We start from the raw sequence: 23866 nt of genomic DNA, 5'->3' as shown, positions 1-23866 counted from the left end.
AATATATTTACAAAAACAAACCTAGCAATGTATCTAGAAAGCATACATGTATATCACTGGGAAATTTAAATTGAAAATGAGGGAGAATCGCAACAACAGATGATTGAATCATAGGAAAATTAAACAAAAACAAAAATGTTAATAAGACCAAGAAAAGAGTCATAATATGAAGAAAAGGAGTGGGAGGTTTTCATGACATGACAATCACCAAGAAAGACTCTTAAAAGGAAAACAGGTGCAATGCCTCTTCATAGACACAGGATGTAATAACGTGTGTCGGACTTGTGCACAGACCCACAGAGTTTTACTACACACACACACACACACACTATTGATACAGCAAATTCTTACGAGAGAGTGCTGAGTCAAGTTATCAGATACATAATGTCCTCCTTTACACTTCTGATGCAGTCATTGCGCGCACACACACAGTCATGTACTTCAGCTTGTGTCTTTGAAGAGGCAACTGTAGGTCAAGCTGTCAAAAGTGCTGAACCAACTTTCTCTGGATCAATCTCCATATTTCTGTCTCTGTTTCTTTCTCCCTTTTTTTTGTCTCAGTATGAAGTGATCTGACCGTGACCTGAACACAACACAGTAAAACGCTGAATGTAGTGATGTGATGTTAACAGTACTGATTTTTTTTGCTCGCTACAGGCTGTTCAGCAGAGCAGAGAAACAACCAGGGTCGACATTAACTGAAAACACAGTTTGTCAGTTTGATTTGTTGTCTCCATATGTAGTGGATTAAATAAGCAATCAAATATAAATAAGCAGATCTTTCCACCCTGATGACCACATGATAGCCAGAAACTCACAGTCAAGCTGAAACCAGTCGCTGTAGCGATGATGACTCAACAAAGCCTGCAAGGATATCCAGGAAGTGACAGCATGACACAGGAAGCAGCGTGTCTCTCACAAGGATAAGATGTGTGAAGATGAACCTACAGTAGAAATAACCTTTAAAGAGCGTAAATAAATACATGAGAGAGAGAGAAAGAGAGAGAGAAAGTCTGAGACAAAAAGGGAAGAATCTGTCGAAGTGGATTGTTTGTGTTTGCTTGATTACAAAAGTCTGCTTTGTTAAGCACTGCGGTGTGAATATTATTCCTGCTGTAGTCTCATACTGTGGTAATAGAGTAAATGTGAAGCTAGAATTTAACAATGAGTTTAATTTTTTACTCCAGTTCTATGTGATTCTGCGCGATTATCTGTAAGCTCATCATTAACAATATGTTAGTAAGAATTCATCCTGCTTTTAAGCTACAACCACAAACAGCCACCATTATTTTAGCTCCTACCTGACTGCAGCCACTGCCATTGAACACCTGTATGTCCAGAACAATTTACTAATCCTCCCAGAGCAGACCGTATAGCGTGTCAAGCCAGATTTTAGGAACCAGCCAGATTGGAAACTGCAGCCGAGCAGCCATGCAGCTGGTTGAGAACAGTAGAAATCAGCCTCACAGAGACTCTGGTATGGCTTGGACATGTTGGTCACTTCCACTCAACGCTGCAGGTACGATTGAATGACCTGACTGACAGACTGGTGTTGGAGTAGCTTACTGTTAAACGTATTGCTTGACAAGACTGACTGTCTGGTTGATTTAGCAGTAGTCCTGTTTGACAACAGATCCCCACTGGGAATTTATTTACTTAAACTCATCTGATTTATGTTGAGCTGTGAGTCCATTAGGTCCCTTTTAAAAAGACCTTGTGTCAGTGTTTTGCTGGTTTATATTGACTCTTTGCTGAATGACTGAGTGGTTGGTAGCCTTACTGAAACTCTCTTTCCACAGATATTTGTTGTCTCAGTGTTGCTGGGTTATCATATATTATCTTTTCTCCACCTGGATTTCTTCTCGCGGGAGAGTGGATTTGCATGAGCTCTCTTTTATGTCTTTATGAATATTAATGTAGCCTGTTTTGTGTCATGATAAATGTATGGAGTGCAGTACGAATGACAGACTGGTGGTGACTGAGAGGTTGTTTGAGTGGGTGTTTTACTGTATCAGCTATTCTTTCAGCGGTGTGTTTTAAAAGGGTTGATGAAGCAATTTTTCTTTTTTTCCCCTTATCTCCTTTTTTTTAACCCGTTGATTTTTATTCTCCTCGACTGCCTAATGCTCCTTTTCACAAAATAGAATCATTGAATGTGTTGAATAATTAATGTATTTCCAGCGAAGATACAAGACATATTGATTACAGATTTCTCGTTAACTATGAAGTCACATTTTGACCTCTGACCTCTCTGTTTGTCCCTCTCTCTTTTTCAGAATATGACAGCCAGTTAGCCCCAGCAGGAGCATCTGAATCAGGCATGGCGTCGTCTTCCTTCTTGGAATCCAACCTCAATCACTCGGCAGCGGGTGGCGGTGCGGTTAAATCCCGGTCTGGGATGCCTGGTGGTACCGGCGTCGGTACCAGCGGCTCTGCTGGAGGCCTTGAGCGGCCCTCAGGCTCCATGGACCGGGTTCTGAAGATCTTCCATTATTTTGAGACAGGCAGCGAACCATGTACGTGGGCTAGTAATATCCGGCACGGAGATGCTACAGATGTCAGGGTAAGAAAGACGCACAAACATTTCTTACCTTTCTAGCCCTTTACTGTCATCATTTCCCCTCATACTTCCTCTTGTTTCAACAGGGTGTTATCCAGAAGATAGCAGAGATCCACAAATTGCGATGTGTGTCCTCTCTGGGCCTCCGTCTCACCCATCTGCACTCTGATGCACTCCATTGGTTACACCCTGATTTGGGCGTGTGTCACGTCAGGGAGAGATATGAGAAACAGCACCCCCAGGAGGAGTGGAGGTAGAGTTACAACAACATTCAATGTTTTATTCTCACTGTCTGCTCCCAATCCCCCATGTCTTCCCTTGTCTCACTTTTTCCATACGGGGTACTAGAGGTAGCTGTGGATTGATACTTCTCGGTTATCAAGTGGGCACCCTCCTTCCTTAAAAGCAGGGTCGGTGATCTTGAGAAACTAGCAAGAGCACAATTGATTTTAAAATTGATTCAACCGAAAAACCCAGCCCAGTGTTGCCAATTATTTTCCAATGAAAGTAGCCAGGCGAAAGTTGCCAAATCGACAGTCTGTCACTTCAGGCCACAATTATCATTACGGACATAAACATATCATAATGATCACAAAGAACGAACGTGGTTATTGTTAGTACTCACAGCTGTCAAACTAGCATCTTGTGGAAAAGACTCTGGTGACGCACAATGAGTGCATGGGCAGAGTGCACGCAAATAGGTAGACCCTCCAATCATTACATTTGGGCTGAATGAAATGATTGGACGGGCTTGTTACAGACCTGCGACAGCCACAGATACCAGATATGTTTCGTTGTTTTGTCAGAGCATTTGATTTATTGATTGCTGTCGGGATGTAATGAAAATTTCAACTAATATAACAGAAATGTTTCTAAAATCTTTACCAACCCTAGCTTTAAAGTTCTGCTAATATCAAACAGCAGGCCAAGTAACATAACATTACTTTATTCTCCTCAGAGGCGACCAAGAGGATGATCATTACCACAAACATGTCATCTTTATAAATGCCCTATTGGGCTCTACAGGAGCTACACTTGTTTAAACTCTGCCAACCAAGAGTATTTTATTAAGCCTACCTTACAAGCTACAGCTACATAACATATGGTCCCAATGAAACCATTTAATACTTTCAGTAAACCTGAAACATACTTAGGTGAACTACTTTATACAGGCAGTGAAAAATATTTCCGCTAAGTATTTAATATTGCTCCCTTTTACTGCGCCTCCTGTCTTGATTTTCTTGAGATTTAAAAGCCATCACATAATTGGTCAAGGTGACTTCATTGCACGAGTACATGACTTGCATGCAGTGAGTAGTTGTTGCTGTTTTTTATGCTTTATTTATTTTTTGTGCTAAATTTATAATATATTATGCTGATTATTGAACTATAATTTATAGAGCCTTATTCTTCCCATTTATTTGATACAGTAGTCTACGGGTGGGCGATTTTTGGCCAAAATCTTCTATCACGGTATATTTAATTTGATATCATGGTAATGGCATATATCATGATACAGTAATTGTTTTGTAAATTCAATTGAGAAATAGTTTTAAATAACCATACCATACTTCATCACATTTGATTATTTTCTTCTTTCAATTGGAACTTCCATACAGACAAAAACATCTGCCTCACACTTGAGTTAAAAACAAAAGACTCAGACTTTCAAAATGGAAGCTTTAAAGGTCCCATATTATTAAAAAAAGTGAGATTTTCATGTTTTTTTGTCATAAAGCAGGCTTAAGTCCTATATAAATACTGTGAAAGTATTGAAACGCTAAATCCACAGGGAAATACACACAGCCCGTATTCAGAAACTCTACATTTGAAACAAGCTGTCAGGATTTCTGTCCATTTGTGATGTCAGAAATATACAATATTTAGACCCTTTACACAGATTTAAATGCAAACATTCTAAATGTGTCCCAGTTTATTCCTGGTTGCAGTGTATGTGAATGTCATCAGCTGACAGGAAGTACACATTGACCCAAGCTGTTGCCTAGCAACGCAATTCTGTTGCAATTTCGTCAAAAAGCGCTAAAACAGAGCGTTTAAGACAGAGGGTTAATACAGGCATATTCAGGCTGACAGTATGAGGAAAATAAAGTTTTTTTTTAACATTACAGTATGTTAACATGTTCTAGTAGAAACACAAAATACAAGTATGATCCTGAAAATGAGCAAAATATGGGACCTTTAAGGTTCCTGAGAACAATAATTTCAAGTGTTACAGGTTTTAAGGTTTACAGATGCAAATAAATACCAGCCTGTAAGTGCCATATAAAAATCACACAAATTTGTATTTAAGGGTATACCAAAAGAAAAAAAGACTTGAATTTTCCTGCAGGATTTGCTCATTTTTCATTTTGAAAAGCTGTCAAAATGAATTACAGTGTGCAAATGTCTGATAATCATGTTATTTCGTTATTTCTCATCTTGGGTTGGTTGGGATTGGGGATGCCTTCTCCTGCCTGTATTTACAACTTCACTCCATGTCTGTCCAAATCACATTACCTTGTGAGGCAGCTGGATAAGCGAGGCCACGTGTGGATCACAAGATCACGCGATAATTGCTGCCATGGTGAAAATGGCATTGCTAAATCTCTACCGGTGGACACATTTCTACCGTCGCACAGTATATACCGTCAATCGCCCAACTCTACAGTAACCTAATATGCCATATAGGGATGATCTGCTCTGTTTGATGAAGGGGAATGAGCTACTAGTCGTCTATTTTCAACCTACACTCAAACTATGCTGGCTCTTAGCCATCTTGAGTTGATATTGTTAACAGCTCTCCCTACAATTCAGTTCTTTGTCCTGCACTCGACGTGTTACACCCAAAGTCATTAAAATTGAAATGATTTCAAAATGAACGAGTTGTTCACACCGCTAACATGCAGCCGAGCAGCTCTGCCAGTTGTTGCAGCTTTGCCTCGGAGGGCGGCAGAGCTGCAAGCCCACAGGAGCTTCTGCTGCTGCCAAGCTATTGTTAGAACAGCAGAAGCAGCCCAGGGGATGGACTGACTCTATCGCACTCCTCTCTCGCGTGCTTCTCTTCTGTCTCGTGCGCCGCTCGCAGTCGCTTTTTTTTCCACTTTGATCTTCCTCTCCATCCTTCTTTCTCTCACATCTGTGTTTTCTTTCTTATACAGCTCTCTCTTTTTCTCTCAAACACGCATCGTTTTCTCTCTTCTCACACTCTTCTTTTTGGTTCATTCATTATAGAACGAGGATGTTTTATTCATTTCGTCTTCAGTCTTGATTTCCTTTTGTTATCTAACTACAGGCCTGTCACATCACAGCAGCTCAGAGCTCACTGCTCTCCTGACCCATTTCTCTCCACTGTAGTCACTGCAATATGTCAGTCATAAAATAACAGATCACTATAAACAATGATGGCCCATCTGGGTACTTCTGTGGCTCAGTTAACTGGCAAGTGTAACAGCAGGAATCTCATCATACTTTATGGTATTACAAGGTTATCGCTCTCAGTTAAATCACTCTCAGGGAAATATGAAATCACTTCTTACTGTGCCACCAGACAGTAATATAGTGAGTAGAAAGGGCATCTTCCAATTTCAACACTATGTTTCAAGCCCCTGTGTTGGCAAACAGCCACCCTGCTGAGGTGACTTTGAGCAAGACTTGGAATCTACTGCTCCATGGGTGCTGTTATGTAAAAAAACATGTGCTTTAACCCCCCTGTGAAGGTAGAGCTGGAGGAAAGAAGAACATAGTGCAAGAAACAAGCACAAGAAACTCGTCCACAGCCACAGTGTGACGTGCATGATCTGACTAGCTTCTAGCTCCATACAGCAAAACTTGTGTGCAGCAGAGCCGTGTCATAAAGCTAAAAACAACTTCTTGATTTTTATGCCTCCACGCCGGCGACAGTGTGGCCGGAGGCATTATGTTTAAGGGTTATCCATCCGTCCGTCTGGTCCATTCACGATATCTCAGGAACACCTGGACGGAATTTCTTCAAATTTGGGACAAGCGTCCACCTGGACTCAAGGATGGACTGATTAGATTTTGGTGGTCAAAGGTCAAGGTCACTGTGACCTCACGCCTGTCCCATTCTCGTGATATCTCAGGAAAGCCTTGAGCGAATTTCTTCAAATTTGGTACAATCGTCCACTTGGATTCAAGGATGAACTGATTTTGGTGGTCAAAGGTCAAGGTCACTGTGACCTCACAAAACACGTTTTTGGCCGTAACTCAAGAATTAATTTGCTAATTATGACAATTTCACATAAATGTCTAATAGGATAAAATGATGAAGTGATGACATTTACAGACATGGATGTAAACTGCAACTTGGCTGGTTGATGGAGGCATACAACCAGGAGGCGATAATTCTAGTTTAAAAAAGCCTTTTGGTGATATGCAACATTTATCTATAGTTTTTTTTTCTTTATCTTTAAACAGGTGTCGGATTTTTTCTAATCCAGACCATGTTGTGGATTCTGTGGTATTCGCTCACATAACCATGGTTACGTGTAAAATTCCATACTTTAAAATGTATTGAGTTCTGGGGATGCGTCTGGTGTATGTATGAGTAAGTGTGCTCCTTCTGTCTCTATACCTCAGACAGGCATTGGATTTGGATGCTGCAGGGTATTTCATTCTGTGTGTGGGTGTGTGTGCTGCCTGACTGTATGGTTATTAAACCACATTGTCTCTGTCATTCTCAGGTATGAGTTGCGGATGCGGTACCTTCCTAAAGGTTACCTCAGCCATTTCTCTGAAGACAAACCCTCTCTTAACTACCTCTATCACCAGGTGAGGCAACACGGCAGGATCACTTTAAAAAAAAAAGGAGACAGAAAGTTGTCCTCCTTATGAAATAATACCACATTTTAAAAAACAAATGGTTTTATATGATATCTATCATTTTCTTGAACCATTTCTGTCATACATCATCTGCTCTGTCAGTTCCTCCTTGTCGCTTTTACATCTAACAAGGCAAACATACCTTGAAACAGATAACTGAAAAGGTACTTAACTGATACACTTCATTTTCACTTTTACATGAGACTACTGTATAACTTCATCTTTACAGCAGTGTTGTTATAAAACATTGAGCCTCATTCACTAATATCTTCCCAAGATTTTTCTTAAATTTGTTCTTGATTAAGAAAAAGTCCTAAGAAAAGTCTCCGTCAGATTCATGACGTGTTCTTAAACTGCAGAATTGTTCACACTTGTGTTCTTATAATGATGAATCCCCGTAAATTGCTGGCGCCAAACTATTGCAAAGCTCCATGAGGACACCTCTTGGTTGTCTAAAGCATCCCAAGAGGCCCTCGTCACTCTGCAAATAGATGTATATGGTCCTGGAAGATGTGTTCCCTCCTCAGGGCACAAGCTGCAACATCTTGCAGCAGCAGTAAATATGCCATTGTGCGAGTAGGCTTAGGGTGCAGAAATGGGCCTACTTTAGGCCTATAAATAGCATGATCAATCACTGATTATTGGATGGCATTCCAATAAACATAATTGATGTGAATTGAGGTGTGTTAGTTTAGTGTTTTTATTTTTATTTATTTTAAAAAAACATAATGCTTTGTAAAATAATGAAAATGATTATTAAAAAATATTAGAAAAAGATAAAAAATAGTATTGTAATTTAAATCCTATAATATTATACAACTGTAGAATTGAAGAAAACGCAATAACCGATTGTGTAAATTCTGTTCTTACCTAAGAAAAAATGTGTTTGTTTTTTATTCTTCTTAAGAATGGTAAATGAGGCCCATTTTTCTGTCACTCTGTGTTTCTCCAGGTAAAGAGTGACTACATGCTACATATAGCTGATCAGGTGGATCAAGACATTGCTCTGAAACTGGGCTGTTTGGAAATTAGGTGAGAAACACACACATTAGTTCTTATGCCACAAGCATTACACAAATCAACAAAATGATGCTGTTTACTCAAACAGGTTCTTCACTTTTAGTTGCTGCTTATATCAGAGAAGTTTTCCTGAACTAAAGAAATCTATTGATGACGATTTAATATTGTTTCTCCTTCTCTCTGTTAATTACACAGGAGGTTCTTCAGAGAGATGCCAGGCAACGCCCTGGATAAGAAATCCAATTATGAACTTCTAGAGTAAGATTGATTTTATCTGGTCCACACCACATTGCCTCAAGTTTAGATTTAATGTACTTTAACAAATTGTGTGATGGTAGATTTCATCTATTTAAAGATAAATATTATGAATCTGTTGTTCTTAGGAAAGATGTTGGTTTGAGAAGGTTCTTCCCTAAAAGCCTGCTGGACTCCCTCAAGGTGAGGCTAAACTACTGTTAATGTAGTAAACGGAGTCAGTGACTTTCATCTGTCTGTCTAACCGCTCAGAGTCTCCTATTTAAGTTCCATTGCCAGATAACAGAAGTGACAGTGGTCTTTGGGAATCCTAGTCCCGCTTAGTCGCCTGGATGACCTAATGGCTATTTGATAGAGCAACCGACTGACTGGCAGAGAGACTAACTTGATGACTGAATGGACGTCTGGCTGAATGTCTGATAATCTGATTGTCTGGAATTAAGTTAAACGTCCTGTTGTCACTCGCAGTGTGCTTTGTCATTTCTTGGCTCTGGACCAACACTTTACCCTTGGAGATGTTTTTTTTTCTCCCGCTCTCTATCAGGCGAAGACTCTTCGTAAGCAGATCCAGCAGACCTTTAAGCAGTTTGCTAACCTCAACGATGAGCAGAGCATCCACAAGTTCTTTGAGATACTCTCTCCCATCTACCGCTTCGACAAAGAGTGCTTCAAATGTGCTTTGGGGGTAGGGGCAACCCTCAATTCATAAAGACAAAAAGTGTTGCGTGTATATACTGTAGATAGATAGACGTACTTTATTGTTCCCAAATTGGGAAATTATTGAAAAATTATTATACTGTTCTCTACAGCAGAGGTTCTCAAACGTTTTGGGGTCAGGTACCCCTTATAAGTACCCCCTCATAATCGCAACACCAATTAAAACATATGCTTACTACCACTGGAACTATTTGTATTCTAAAACCTGTTTCAAAGTGATAAACACAAACACATTTCAATTTGAATCATGTTAATACCACTCATGTACTTTTAAACAGAGGGTGATTTTATTAAAATTGAATTTGGACTCAACTTGTCAGCATTTATACTTTTTCAAGTAGTTGATCTAAAAAGCCCTCGGAAAATGAGAAGTAGCAAGACTGCCATAGTCATTAAAATCCAGATATTTAAATTTACTTGTCTAAATCTGACTTTCAGTGCTTCAACTTAAAAATAATGAACTTGTTGCTGTGTGTCACAATCTTATCAGAGTTTCTATTGGCCCAAAGATAACGTGGGTGGGAGTAATGGACACAATATGCTTGTTTTATTGGTGCAAATGGTCCCCATCTGTAGATATAGAACTTTATATTGATACAGCACAATTTTATCATTTCTAGAAAATTATTTCGCGGACCCCCTGGCAGAGTGCCACGGACCCCTGGGGGTCCCCGGACCTCACTTTGAGAATCACTGCTCTACAGAATGCAAACCTTTCTCTGCCCTAGAGGGCATTTCTTAATAATGAAAAATGATGAGAACATTATGGTTTATGCTGTCAGCATTACATTTCAGTCAGTGTTTGGTTAATAATACAGATACAGATACAGATACAGAGAGCTTTATTTATCCCCAAAGGGCAATTCAGTTTCTGCAGTCCACTGAAACATATACACACATTCATACTGCACAATCATCATTGACAGAGGGAACACAGTAGGTGGCATATGGGTAGGTGCAGAACAATAAAAGTACAAGATTAAAAATTAAAAATCTTCGCAATAAAAATAATAAAGCAGATGATGTGCTATATTAATGCTGTATTTCTCCCTCTGTCTTTCTCTCCAGTCTAGTTGGGTAATATCAGTAGAGTTAGCTATCGGACCAGAAGAAGGAATCAGCTACCTCACAGATAAAGGATCAATGGTGAGTATGCACTCAGACAACTCATCTCATAAGGTCTAACTTTGAACTATTAGTCCTCAGTAAAAGTGTAGCTGTTTTAAAATTAACTTTCTTTCTTTATATTCTTTTCAATATTATATTATGTATACACCCATACATTAGTGTATCTATTCCAGCTAACAGATGATCCAGTTCAGAATGTTTTATGAACTTGAGAAGTCTTTCAGCACTACTGTATACTGCAGCAGTGTTGAATGCTTACTGCTGTATACTGCATGCTTTTAATTTGAAGGCCAGAGTGGCAATCAACCATACTGCCCTCTACTGGCTTTCCTCTCCAGTAGACAGAGTTTCTCTTGTCTTGCTTAAGTTGCAATGAGTCTTGAAATGCCAGTGTTCAGGCAGTTTTTGCTACAGAACAGAAATTATGAGCTATAAAAAGCCATATGTGTGGTGTCACCAGGTGATGTGATTAGGGAATCTACACACAGCTGTGCTGGCTGCCGTGACAACTCAAAATGCAGGAAACAGCTCCACACCTGTAACGTCAGTGCTTAAATTGAGTTATTAAATTTCAATGACAGACTGTCAAAATGTCTGCAATTAATTTAATAAGTTGATTATGAAGCATGTCCTGTTTGGCCTTCATAAACACATTAAAATGCACTCTTGATGACATTGTCTTTGTCATGCTCAGTGTTAAAAGACTGATTCTCTGTGGTTGGCATTGGTGTTTGTAAAAAAAAAAAATAGAAATACATGACTAACTGGTACCATGGAAAAAAACACGTCTCAACCATAGAAATATAATATTTCTGTGGTCTCATTGTGCAACTCTACATTCTGGCATGAATGAATTTCCACTCAGCTGAATACGTATACGTACGTTATATGTGGTTTTTAATATTTCTGTGTATCTGTCTTTGTCTCTGCAGCCTACACACTTAGCTAACTTTAACCAGGTTCAGTCCATCCAGTACTCCGCTTTGGAAGAGAAGGACCGGAAAGGCATGTTGCAGCTCAACGTAGCGGGAGCTCCAGAGGTGAAAACACACACACACACACTTTGTTTACAATTTCCTTGGCTTCCCATTGCGTAGGGTGGTTCTTAGTAAACACTAGTACTTGTTGTCTGGATATTAAGTTTGCAGTAATACCTCATATTGTATTTGAATTTGTTAAGTAGAATTGTAAACATGAAACAGTGTCTGCTTGTTAAACATCGTATTTGAAGTTGTAGTAACAAATAATCTGCAGGAAAAAGCATGAAAAGATGTAGGGAAAGAAGGAAATGGCACATGGGAGGGTGAAGGCGGCTGTTGCCATCTGCACTTGAGTGTCGGCGTGAGTGTGTCTGTCGAGAGTGGGCGTGTGTTCGCAGCAGGCCTTCCTAGTGGAAAAGCATGTGTGCATCAGTGCTAGAGTATCTGTGTAGGGATGTGTGTGTATGTGTGCACTGGTAGAAGTCATCGTCCTTAATAAAGCTCTCATTGTGTCACTGTGAAGCAACGCTCTGTCCCACTAATCCTGTGTGTGTGTGTGTGTGTGTGTGTGTGTGTGTGTAGCCCCTCACAGTCACCACGGCATCGCTGACTACGGCAGAAAACATGGCTGACTTGATTGACGGCTACTGTCGGCTCGTCTCCTTAGCCAGTCACTCCTTCATTGTCAGAGTCCACAAAGGTAGGACGCACAACTACTCTTACATTTATTTTGTGTACACCCACATTTTTATATTTTCTGGTCTATTGCAGCGTTATAATGGTTCAGTTGTGTGCAGCTAAATGATGATTATGATCATTTGTATGCTGTTTAGATGGTAACGGTATCTTGAAGCAAAGAAAAGACCAACTTATACTATAAATAGTACTCAAGTTTGTAATTGCTGTCAGCCATCTTTCAGTCCAGGTCTGATTGTGGCTGACGAGGCTTTACGCTTGTCACTTTGAATAGCCAGCCGATGTTTTAGCTCGTCTTTGCTAAAAATAACTATGGCTACAAAGAAATGGTTACAGCGCTGTAGCTCTAACAGTCTGTTCTGTGTCTAATTCACGTGTTTTTGTGTCTGCAGAGGGGGACAGAGCTCTGCCGTCCATCCCCAAGTAAGTCAACAGACTCCTTTTGTCTCATTGGTCGCTTTATCAAGTAAAAACAAGGGGATGTCCTGTGAGACTTAAAAGAGGTTTAAGCAAGGTTCAGCATCCAATTTCTTCCCTTTAACCAGCACAACTTTGTGTGTTATCTTAAGTTTTTTTAGTGGTTTCACTCATTTAGAATCTGCTTTGAGGGAAATTTTAAGTAAAGTAAATTATTTGTAAATTAAAAAATGTTAAGTAATTGAATTGCTTATATAGTGGATATAATATTCTTTATAAGATATAGGCTGTGTCTGAAGTCTGGAGTTCTATGTTAAGGATTATATAGTGAGCTCATTGGCAAAATAAAAAAAAACACTTTCGGACACTACTCAGGTCAATCTGCGCCGTTAATTACGTCATTGCTGTCGCCCAATTAAAACATGCCAGATCAACATCGGCTGGTAGACCATCCATAATAAATACAGACATGCATTTTTGTGAGAAATACATAGTTATCTTTTTTTTTTTGGTGCGTTTTCTCTTAGCGAAATGCTCTGAGTAAATTTAAGTTCCCCCTGGTAAGCAGTGATGCAGCGTATATGTCTAGGGCTTTTATTGTGAAAGGTAAAAACGGAAGGAGTAAAGCGGTATGCGCTGCTATTGTCACTGTTGGGGAAATAAGCATATTTTCTCAAATTAATAAATACAAAGTACTTTGTGGCCATTTGCATGGTGATGCTCTGCTCACAAAAAATATTTTTATTTTCACTCCACAACTCATGGATTTGTATAAATTGCGCTGCTTTTTCTTCAGCGCAATCCATGATGGTTTACAGTGCTTGGTTAGTGACCATCAGTTGTACACTACGTTTGAGTCCACTATATAGGGTATAAACTCTACATTTCAACAGCACTACAGAATGGCGAACTCACCATATAGTGTACTGTTTAGTGAGTAATGAGTGATTTCGGACACAGTCATAGACTCTTTTGTTCTTAATTTTCTATTGCTTGACATTATAAAGCTACACACATGACAGGATGTGGGAGTATCCTCCATTCCTCTGGTTGCACTACTAATCTTCATAGCTGCAACTGGAAGCTTTAGGTTCAGGTTAATGTGAGCATAAAAACAGATTTTCTCATCTCTTATCCAGAGTTTCAAATCATGAGAGGCGGATGGAAAAACGGATGGACGGAGTACGGACCCGAGCTGTTTGTGTCTCAGGTATAAATCCCCCCGTCTCACTTTCTCCTTTTCCTGTTGGTCTGTTTGTCCCCTGTTCATTTTCCTGTCTGTCTGCTGCTGTAAATGTCATGAATGACAGTGACCGCTAACAGATAGATAAAGGGTTCATAGATATGTGTGCGTACCCTGTTCCCGCTATAAAGCCTCATCTGTGTGTGCAGTGAAGAGTCCTTGTCTCGCCAGATGTCCCCATGGAGAGCTTTAGTCACTCTTCCTCTGCCCTGACTGTCTACTGACCTCAGACGAACTCACAGTCACACAGAATTACACGGAGCTCACCTCAAATATAGTCATTAAATAATATCTGTCACCTTATTTGTATAGCTTTTAACAGTAAAACTAATACTTCTTTCCCTCTCTGTGTGTGTTTCATGCTGCATGTGGCTTCTGCAGGTCAAACTAGTGGCGATGGTAAACTACATTCTTTCTATTAACCGTCCTAAATTAGTAACTCAGTGGAATTCCCGCTCTACATTTAGCGTACTGTATGTGTGTGCCGTATCTCTGTATCTGCCTGTAACTGTTTCGGCCTTATCCGTGACTCAACCTGTTATTCTTCAACTTGTTTCTGTGGAAAGAATGAACGTTTCCATCCCTCCCCTTTCCTCTCCTCTGTGCCTGTCTCTCTCTCTCGTACTCTCTATCGTACTCTTCTGTCCTACGTTCCTCGTGTGCAGCTCTTTTCTAGTACACGAAAGTTTAAATTGCTCTGCATGTGTTTGGAATCGGGTATGGTGACGGTCTATTGGAAAGGTACATCTGTCTGATGATGGTGTGTTTCTGTTACTGCTGCCATTTTCACTGGGTTTTTTTTGTCTGTGAAGCAGTGTATTTGTTTAATTGTTATATTGGCAGTGGTGGATCGAAGTGTTTTACAGTAACGAGGGTTGTAATTGCAGTTTTTCCTTAAAAATTCAGGTGATGCAAAAGCATTTGGATATTGAAAATGGGACTTTTGGTTTCTGTTGTGGCAGATAACCTCCAAGTTGTAATTTGAATGCTGTCTGGAGCTTGTTGCATCAAAGTGGAGTTTTATATGTGAGCTTGTTGTCAACTCTTTCTCTTTTATCTGTCTTTTTGTGTGTCACCAACTGAGACTTTCTTCTTTTTTCCCTCCCCACTTTTCTCTGGCTCTGTAGAAACGGACGACTACGCTGAGATCATAGATGAGGAGGACACCTATACCATGCCTTCAAGTAAGTACACAGACTTGCACACAAACATTGTAGACAGCTAATGTGACAAGTGGAGACACAAAGTGATAGGTCATCATTGTGTTTTGCTGATCAGTGGACCCTTTTGGACTTGTACAGCACTTGTGCAGGTGGAAAGGTTGGCGAGGTGATGGGGAAAGAGGGACAGGTAGCCTTATCTCAGGTCTGTAGAAGCCATGAATGTGTGTGTGGAGACAGGTGATTTCTGCGTGTCTCTCCGCCTCACCTCATGGTGGTTTATATTCAACGAAAACATCATCAACTGACAAGGTAGCACAATAATTAATATATTATTTAATCAAGTGATTGTGAACTGTGGTGCAGCCCAATCAACATTATTCAGAGTATGGAGAGTATCTTGAAATGCTTTCAATGAGCTGTTTTAATGATACGTTGGGCCTGATAATAAATGTATTCAGGCTTCAGCTTTGAATTTTTAGACTGGTGGATAAAAGGATGGCAGGCAAAAATAATGACTACGGCTTGAATGACTCTACATTTTCCGCGGTTACATGTCGCCGTCTTATATAAAAGGGGAAACCACTTGAACCGCATACTGTCTGTTTATTAATAGGTCTGCAATCTGTATTTGTTTCAGCGAGTTGTCACAAGCTTCCCCAGGCTGCTTTGAGACTTCCCCGCTTCTCATTTCTCAGTTTATACATCCTCGATTCCTTTTTCTCGCCTCCTCACCTCGCGTCTTAGTCACAAGGAGAGACACAAGGAGTCGAGGCAACGGGCATTTAATAAAATGAGACATCCTTGCTCCGGAGCCGTCATTTTTAATCAACGTCAATTAAATATGATGTGTGTCACAGCTGCATCATCTGTCCATTGTTTCGCCTCCTTTATTTGTCACAGGTGCCGAAAAGACTTCCCCAAAGGATGCACCTGTGCATCCCAGGGCTGGGCAATATGGCCAAAATCTTCTATCCCGATATAGTAGATTTCATATTTCGATAACGATATGTATCACAGTATAGCATGTTTTCTGGTAGTTCAATAAATAAATAGTCTCTATGAAAAAGCCACATGGTAAAGCCTATTTTTGGATACTCCTGTGTGAATTAAATACTTGACAAATGAAAAGTACTGAGTATTTTCTCATTTAATTAAGAACTTTAGTGCAAAACGAACACAACAGCTTCAACTGAAATTATAGAGAAAAACATTAATAAATAATGCCAGTTATGCACTGACTATGTTTACATTTATGCACACAATTACAGAGTAATCAGATTAAGGCAATGGTTTGATTTAGACTAACTGAGTTTGATCAGATTTTCTGAGAAATTTAAGTTAGTATATGCTTATTATCAATTTAGACGACGTAATTGTGTATCGCGATATCTCGATATATGATTTTCATCACGATACGATTCCATTGAAAGGTGATAAATAATCATATTTATCCCCCAGCACTAGTGCATCCTCGCTCATAGCTCCTCCGGCAAGCCTCCTCTCTCTTTGAGATGCATATTAGGAATTGAGACGTCCTTCGAGATGTCACGCCGAAATCGATTTCCACGTCACAGGCAGGAGGACGGAGGAGAGAGAGGAGGGACAAAATAGAGAAATGAGAAGCGCATATTATCTCGCCACAATGTTTACGTTACAGTAAATGTTTTACAAAACGTCCTGTTAATCACTATTATGATAAGTGTTCATCTTGACAATCACAGTAATGTAGAGGTTTTATCTGGCCTTAAGACTCCTGAAGGATATCTCTGCAATAGCACATGAAAAATGTTCTGTGAGAGTAAACAGAAAGAGGGCCCGCTGTGCTGCTGTTGCTGCTGAGTAGTGCCAGTTCACCAGGTTTAAGAGTGTTGTTTATACTAAGCTCACAGTAACGCTGAGTGGTGATGCTACATAGGCAACATTTAGAGGCAGTGGAGCGATATCACCTTAACGTATGATGGGGAAAGGAGCTGAGACGTTAAGTTACTCCCAATTTAACCTGCCTCTAAATGTTGCCTGGGTATCACAAGTAAGTTGTTCCACGCAACCACATTTCAACACGGCTTTGCTTTTTTGACCATTCATAAATTATAGCTTTCACCAAAGTCACTGTCAGTTGCAAACACACAAAAGCATAAAGAGAGAACGAGCTACTCGAAACAACACACAGAGATAGCTAGAATATGTCCACTCTAAACATCATGGTATCAGTGCTGTCTGTTAAACATGTTGCATGACTTTCTTAGACATGTAAATGACTGATTTAGTTAGAAGTTATCTTGTAAGATCAAACCAGCCAAGGTCACGTTTAGCTGTTCATGTCTCGACTGAGCGGTTTCATGGTTTCAGTGTTGGTTTTGGATTCGTTAAACAGCAGGTTGCCAAGCAATAAAAGGGGTCCATTTGGTGTTTAAGTTGTGTTCGCATTATAAAGCCCACCTTTAACGAACTGTTGAAGCTAGCAAGGGGTGGATGATGATGTGCGTGTTTGTTGTTTGCTTTTGTAGTACTTAACAAAAACGAACCTTCTTCAGACAAAACATACCAAAAGGCTTTAAATATCCTAAAATAAGAGTGATTTTTGATTTTTTTTTTCACCTACAACCATGACAATTCTTAAAGACTCACAGTTTATGGACCTCTGTACTCACAGCTAGTTATTTCTGTCTCCTATCACTAACCCATTTTCCCAGAATACTATGGACTAGATCAAGGTAATGACTGGACCGTACCATAAGTCTGGATGTATTGTGATGGCATTTTGATTTGGTGGTTGTTGTGTTCTTTATTTTATGTTTGCTTGCAACTGTAAAATAAAACAGAATTTATTTCTCTACATATATATACCCCCGTTGATTTGACTCCCCCTCTGTCGATGTTTGATGTGCTGTCAGTTTTGGGCTGAATTGCTGGTAGCTTCAGAGCTGAACCCCAGTTGTTGGACAAGGATCTTGCTGTGTATTTTTTAATGTTTAATTCATTTGTGCCCCCCAACTGAAAATTTTAATTCCCTTCAGTGGAATAGACTCCATTATATTTTAGGAAAAAAAATCGTAGTCCCGTGTGCCCAAATACTAGATATAGTATGATAAGAAGAAATGTCTGTATCTCAGAAACTACAAGGAGCACAATCAAGTATTTGGTATCTATGATCTCATAGCAAGTTGGATATCAAAGATATGCACACATATGCAGTGTATAATTTCATATGGAAAACATTTAATGAATACAATGTTACTTTTGACCAATCAGAATAAATGTTGTGGCATTTTTCCTCATCATGCTAAATATGGTCTTTGGGCACAAATGGGTTAAGAAGAAGAAAAAAAAAAGAGAACAAACTGTATTTACTTATGTAATTATAAAGATCAATCGCCATTTGACTTGCAGAATAATGCAAACTGTTGAAACTCATTTCCTAACAACTAACATCTAACAACTACATGGCAGCAGTTCAAAAACATTTTATATATATCGTTTAACCAGGCGAGTTGACTCAGAGCATGTTCCTATTTACAACTGTGGCCTGAAGGAGGAAGTGCAGTCAGAGGGAAGGGTTTAAATCTATATATACAGTCTATGGTTTTAAATAGATGCATTTTAAACCTAAACCACTAACAAACAGGGCAGTCCAACTCCATTGTTTAACCATAATGATTGTACGGTCAGGTTACATGGGCGACATTTAGAAGCAGGGCACACAGGCATTAATTATGGCCAACTCTACATTTCTGTTACCGTATGTTGCAACCTCGTTAAGTCTCTTTCCCACTGCAGGCATTTCTTTGCCCAGCATAGTTGTCTCTAAAGGTCGCACATGTGCTGGACATTTCACAACCGTGAACAACATAAAAGAGAGATTTGTCAAATCCTGTATGCTCATGTATGCTATATTCATATGCTGATTACATGGACAAAGTCAGGTCAACAGTGTGAGCAAACCACCAGCCTCTCAACAGCCAATATTTCACAGACATTTTGATTCTTATTTTCTTAAAACTGAATATGAAAATCATTTTACTAGACTCACTTGACAGAATATGACTATAATAACAGAGATACAAATTCCTTTTGGACCAAGCAAATGTACTACTGGTCCTAAATCAGCCTGTGAGCTTTTAATCCCGCCTGAATGTCAAACCGTTATACAATCCACCTGACTTTATCCATATTACATTTGATTTAATGTGGAAATTCATGTTCATATCTACATTGAGTGTTACTGGCAGTTGTTCGTCTGTGTTAGATGGCATGTCTGGCTGTGGTTTGCTGATGCTGTTGTTGCATGCTGTTGACATTGAGCTATGCTGATTGCTATAAAACTAAGCTTGTCAGAGTCGGAAGGTGGATTGTTCATCTGGAAATTAATTTGAATTGCAATGATGGCACCAGATAGTGTTGTACATATGAAACTGATAGGTTTGTTCTACACTGTGTGGTCAGCTCTGAAATGTTTCCATTCATAAAATGACTGTAAGAATTGTTTCAAAAGTTGATAATCGACACAATCAGTTGTACGTTTTCTGCCGCTACAGGCAGATTTAATCAAACTGCACACTGTAAAGGACTCTGACAAGCTTGGTAAATGCAAGGGCTGACTAAGAAGTGTATGTGTGGGCACTGACGTGTGTGTGTTTGATCTGAAGGTCTTCTCTGTTTGTTTCTGTTTCTCTATGTTTATGTCTGTGAAATATTGTGTGTGTATATAGCACGAGACTATGAGATTCAGCGAGATCGTATTGAGTTGGGACGCTGCATAGGTGAGGGTCAGTTTGGAGACGTCCACCAAGGAGTCTACATCAGCCCGGTATGTACAGCAGTCTCTTTCTCACTCATACAAGCATTTAATACCAGTAGTTTTGATTTATGGTAGCTTTATATCTGAATAATCTAATTTAAAATAACCCACTATAGGTGGTTCTTCACCTGTAAGGGGTTGACAGGTTGCCAATCCATGCAAATTTTGCAGAATTAAACCATTCACTCACATGAAAAACACGTCTGTAGATACAAAAATGGTTCATCTTTTTACATTTAAAGGCAAAGAAAATCTGCTACTGACCTTATTATACACGAGCGTGTAATTAATGCAGCCTCTTCCTCACCTCTCTTGTCTTTGTTCTCTCTCACGCTCTCCCTGCAAAGTCACTTTGAAGACAGACTAAAAAGAATGAACTGAACTTGAACCCACATCACAGTAGCTGCACACATAGTATAGTTGTAACAGAAGGAAATGATGGGAAGGGCTTGCCCCTGAATAACTATGATATTCTTACAACTCTCATAATTTAATTCCAATAGGTGACGCACAAACCTCTAATATTCTCTGTGTATTTGAATAGTTTTTTTTGAATTTCCTGATTATAGATGCTTCTGTTGTAATCCTGATCGTGTTGTTTACGTGGATCTGTTTCTTGCAGGAGAACCCGGCCCTGTCTGTGGCGGTGAAGACGTGTAAGAACTCAACGTCGGACAGCGTCAGGGAAAAGTTTCTCCAAGAAGCATGTGAGTTCCTGCGTTTTTTACTCACTCTCAAGAGTTTGCAGAAAAACTTGCAAGCTGTTTGTGAACTGACCTCCCCACCACCACCACCTTCTTCTTTCCCTGCAGTGACCATGCGTCAGTTTGACCACCCCCACATTGTGAAGCTGATGGGAGTCATCACAGATAATCCAGTCTGGATCATCATGGAGCTCTGCACACTCGGAGAGGTAGGACATCTGCTAGTTTACATGGGTGTGTGTTCCAAAGCTTAATAAAGTCATCACAGAGACTCTTGTACAGTATATACAGAGAAACTAAGGCTCATTTTACACTGTGCGTTAAAAGAAAGATGGAATTTATCGGGTGAAAATTAGATTTTAGTCTGGGTGTAAATCCGATTATAAAAATATCATCTGCAGTGCAAACAGGTTAACTGCGTTTGAAATGGATTTTGAGTGTCTACAGTATGTCACATAATCAATAGCTCATTTTTGTTTTCCATTCCGTTTTTCTCTTCACTTTGTACCTTAGTAGTGTATTATTCTGAGCTGTGTTGACTGTAGGGCTGCAATTAATGATTATTTTCATAGTAGATTAATCTGTTGATTATTTTCTCGATTAATGGATTAGTTGTTTCGTCTATAAAATGTCAGAAAATGGTGAAAAATCACAATCACTGTTTCCCAAAGCCCAAGATGACGTCCTCAAATGTCTTGTTTAGTCCACAACTCAAAGATATTCAGTTTACTGTCATAGAGGAGTAAAGAAACCAGAAAATATTCACATTTAAGAAGCTGGAATCAGAGAATTTTTACTTTTTTTCCTTAAAAAATTACTCAAACTGATAAATAAATTATGAAAATAGTTGGCGATTAATTTAATAGATGACAACTAATCGATTGATCGTTGCAGCTCCAATTGATTGTAGACTTTGGTGAACTTTGGTGTCTTCTTGTAGCATGAAACACAACACAATTTGGATGTTTGGGGATAAAAATCCAGGGGAAAAAATAGGAATAGGTATTTTTCTGTGAAAATTTAAAAGAAAATGAACATCTTAATGGAGTTCTTTACTAATTTATAAGTTGAATTTACTCTGGTTTGAAAAACAATTTGTATAACGTTTATATTTTATTTCTGTTTGCATTCGTTTGTGATATCGGTTTTCTTAATGAGGACATTTTAAAGGCACATCTGAGCTCATGATGCAGCACAATATGTAGCAGAACAGTAGAAAACTGATCATCTACTGCCTAAGTTAAATACACCCACATGCTCCATCACACATTCTGATAATGACAAGAACAATGATGTCCCCGTTAATTTCTCTTCACATAGTCCCTGTCTATTGTAGCAATGGCATAGCTTGTTTTTTAACTGTTTAAGTAACTGTTCCTCTCTTTCTACCCCTCTATCTCAATTTCTCCTTCTATTTCTCTTTGTCTCACTCATTATATCTCTGTCTTCTTCCTCTACTTTTCCTGTTTTATTTCATCGTTTCTGTCTTCAATTTGTTGCTCACTCCCTATCTCTCTCTCACGTCCCTGTTGTCTGTGTTTTTGTCTCTAGTTACGGTCATTTCTCCAGGTGAGGAAGTACAGTCTAGACTTGGCCACTCTCATCTTGTACTCGTACCAGCTCAGCACGGCGCTGGCGTATCTGGAGAGCAAACGCTTTGTACACAGGTATGCATTACTAAAACCCCATTATACTAGAAAATTATGAAAGTTAATGTTCCCTTACAAAATGAATTGTAGTGCTAAGTGGCAAAATAACATTACATATGAAATTGTGGATGGATTCACCCAATAAAGACAGAATATTATATAATATCTTCATTATTATTTTTATTTTTTTTAACTTCTTTTATTGGTTTTAAGCCATGTGTCTTATTATTTTTTTTATTGTTCAACTGTTGGTTTGAACTATTATTTGATTTGTTTTTATTTTATTCTTTTGGTTTTAATTCACACACCTTATTAATTCTTACTGGTTGGTTGCTAATCTTAATTATATTATTTTTTATCCTTACATCTTAATGGTTTTAATTCACGCGTATCATTTATGTGTGTTTTTAAACTGTTTACTTATGTCTGATATTTTATCTTTAAACTGTCAATATAGTGTTTGTGGCTGCCACTTCTGTGGTTGCTCACACATTGTGCAGAACATTGTGCTTCCACCTGGAATGAAATGTGCTACATAGATAAAGCTTGCCTGCTTGCTTACTATTTATTTATGTAGAATACATATTTTCTGTAAACCACAGCCCAGTGTTGCCACCTACTGGAATAATTACAATGAAAAATGTATGCTCTGCTTAAAAAATAGACATATTGTGATATGGGGAAACAAATATTGTCTTTTTTATCTGTTTTTTCCAGAAGCTACATGAGAGATGTAAATTAGTACTTCATGTGACAAGTGTCTGATCATGTAGATAAACAGAATTAATGTCTAGGATTTCCTCTTTTTTTGGTTTCGTCCTCCTCAGGGACATCGCAGCGCGAAACGTGTTGGTATCGACAGTCGACTGTGTAAAACTTGGGGACTTTGGTTTGTCTCGATACATGGAAGATAGCTCTTATTATAAAGGTAAATATAACACCTCTATACTACTTCACCGTCTCCTTTTAACTGTCTTTAACACATGGAAGAAATCGCCATTATTATTCATTGGACAGACATGAATTGAGCTGGTCATTGAAGTGTAACACAGCTGTCCTGATTTCTGTTTTTCAGCATCTAAAGGTAAACTGCCTATTAAATGGATGGCTCCAGAATCCATCAACTTCAGACGATTTACCACGGCCAGTGACGTCTGGATGTTTGGTAAGTTTAAGTCTGTGTTGTTTCCTTCCTTTTTAGTTTTATTAAGTTTTAAGTCTGTATTGCTCTTTACTCTGTCTTTTTGCAGCATTTAAGAGCCAAAAGGTGTCTGTCTCAGACTCATAGCGAGTGAGTTTTTATGTTTTTCTGTCGTTCCATAGGCGTCTGTATGTGGGAGATCCTAATGTTCGGCATCAAGCCTTTCCAGGGTGTGAAGAACAATGACGTCATCGGCAGGATAGAGAACGGCGAGCGACTGGCGATGCCCCCTCAGTGCCCTCCTACCCTCTACAGCTTGATGACAAAGTGTTGGTCGTACGATCCCAGCAAGAGGCCACGCTTCACCGAACTAAAAACACAACTCAAGTACGTAATGGAGTGTGCTTCGAGAGTGTGCGAGTGTCTTTGTGTGTCTCCGTAAGTGTGAGCAATTTGGGGTTCGGTGTCTTGTTCAAGGACACGGATCACCAACGCTCTTATCTCTTGAACGTCGTGAGAATGTTAAATTATTATATGTATATATGCTTAATATCGA

General features: G+C 39.2%; 1 protein-coding gene across 9 annotated transcripts in view; it reads left to right on the top strand.

Annotated features, from left to right (window-relative positions):
- Positions 1 to 23866, top strand: part of LOC141779371 (focal adhesion kinase 1-like) — a 62862-nt gene that overhangs the window by 6378 nt on the left and 32618 nt on the right. For 4 of the 9 annotated variants that reach the window (XM_074654166.1, XM_074654165.1, XM_074654163.1 and 1 more), the window contains exons 2-23: positions 2277 to 2563; positions 2647 to 2813; positions 7261 to 7348; positions 8352 to 8431; positions 8615 to 8677; positions 8803 to 8857; positions 9219 to 9359; positions 10460 to 10537; positions 11452 to 11559; positions 12082 to 12199; positions 12588 to 12618; positions 13752 to 13822; positions 14237 to 14254; positions 14983 to 15039; positions 17712 to 17732; positions 19728 to 19825; positions 20439 to 20523; positions 20629 to 20729; positions 22072 to 22187; positions 22997 to 23097; positions 23245 to 23334; positions 23493 to 23697. In XM_074654166.1, coding sequence (XP_074510267.1) covers positions 2277 to 2563; positions 2647 to 2813; positions 7261 to 7348; positions 8352 to 8431; positions 8615 to 8677; positions 8803 to 8857; positions 9219 to 9359; positions 10460 to 10537; positions 11452 to 11559; positions 12082 to 12199; positions 12588 to 12618; positions 13752 to 13822; positions 14237 to 14254; positions 14983 to 15039; positions 17712 to 17732; positions 19728 to 19825; positions 20439 to 20523; positions 20629 to 20729; positions 22072 to 22187; positions 22997 to 23097; positions 23245 to 23334; positions 23493 to 23697 — 2179 coding nt within the window. The remainder of the gene's footprint in view (positions 1 to 2276; positions 2564 to 2646; positions 2814 to 7260; positions 7349 to 8351; positions 8432 to 8614; positions 8678 to 8802; positions 8858 to 9218; positions 9360 to 10459; positions 10538 to 11451; positions 11560 to 12081; positions 12200 to 12587; positions 12619 to 13751; positions 13823 to 14236; positions 14255 to 14982; positions 15040 to 17711; positions 17733 to 19727; positions 19826 to 20438; positions 20524 to 20628; positions 20730 to 22071; positions 22188 to 22996; positions 23098 to 23244; positions 23335 to 23492; positions 23698 to 23866) is intronic. The other 5 variants (XM_074654167.1, XM_074654171.1, XM_074654164.1 and 2 more) reach the window with 3 other exon arrangements.

Source organism: Sebastes fasciatus, chromosome 12 (genome assembly GCF_043250625.1).
Source record: "Sebastes fasciatus isolate fSebFas1 chromosome 12, fSebFas1.pri, whole genome shotgun sequence".
Taxonomy (NCBI): domain Eukaryota; kingdom Metazoa; phylum Chordata; class Actinopteri; order Perciformes; family Sebastidae; genus Sebastes; species Sebastes fasciatus.
The sequence above is the reverse complement of the archived record's forward strand: the minus strand, read 5'-3'. Positions and strand labels throughout refer to the sequence as shown.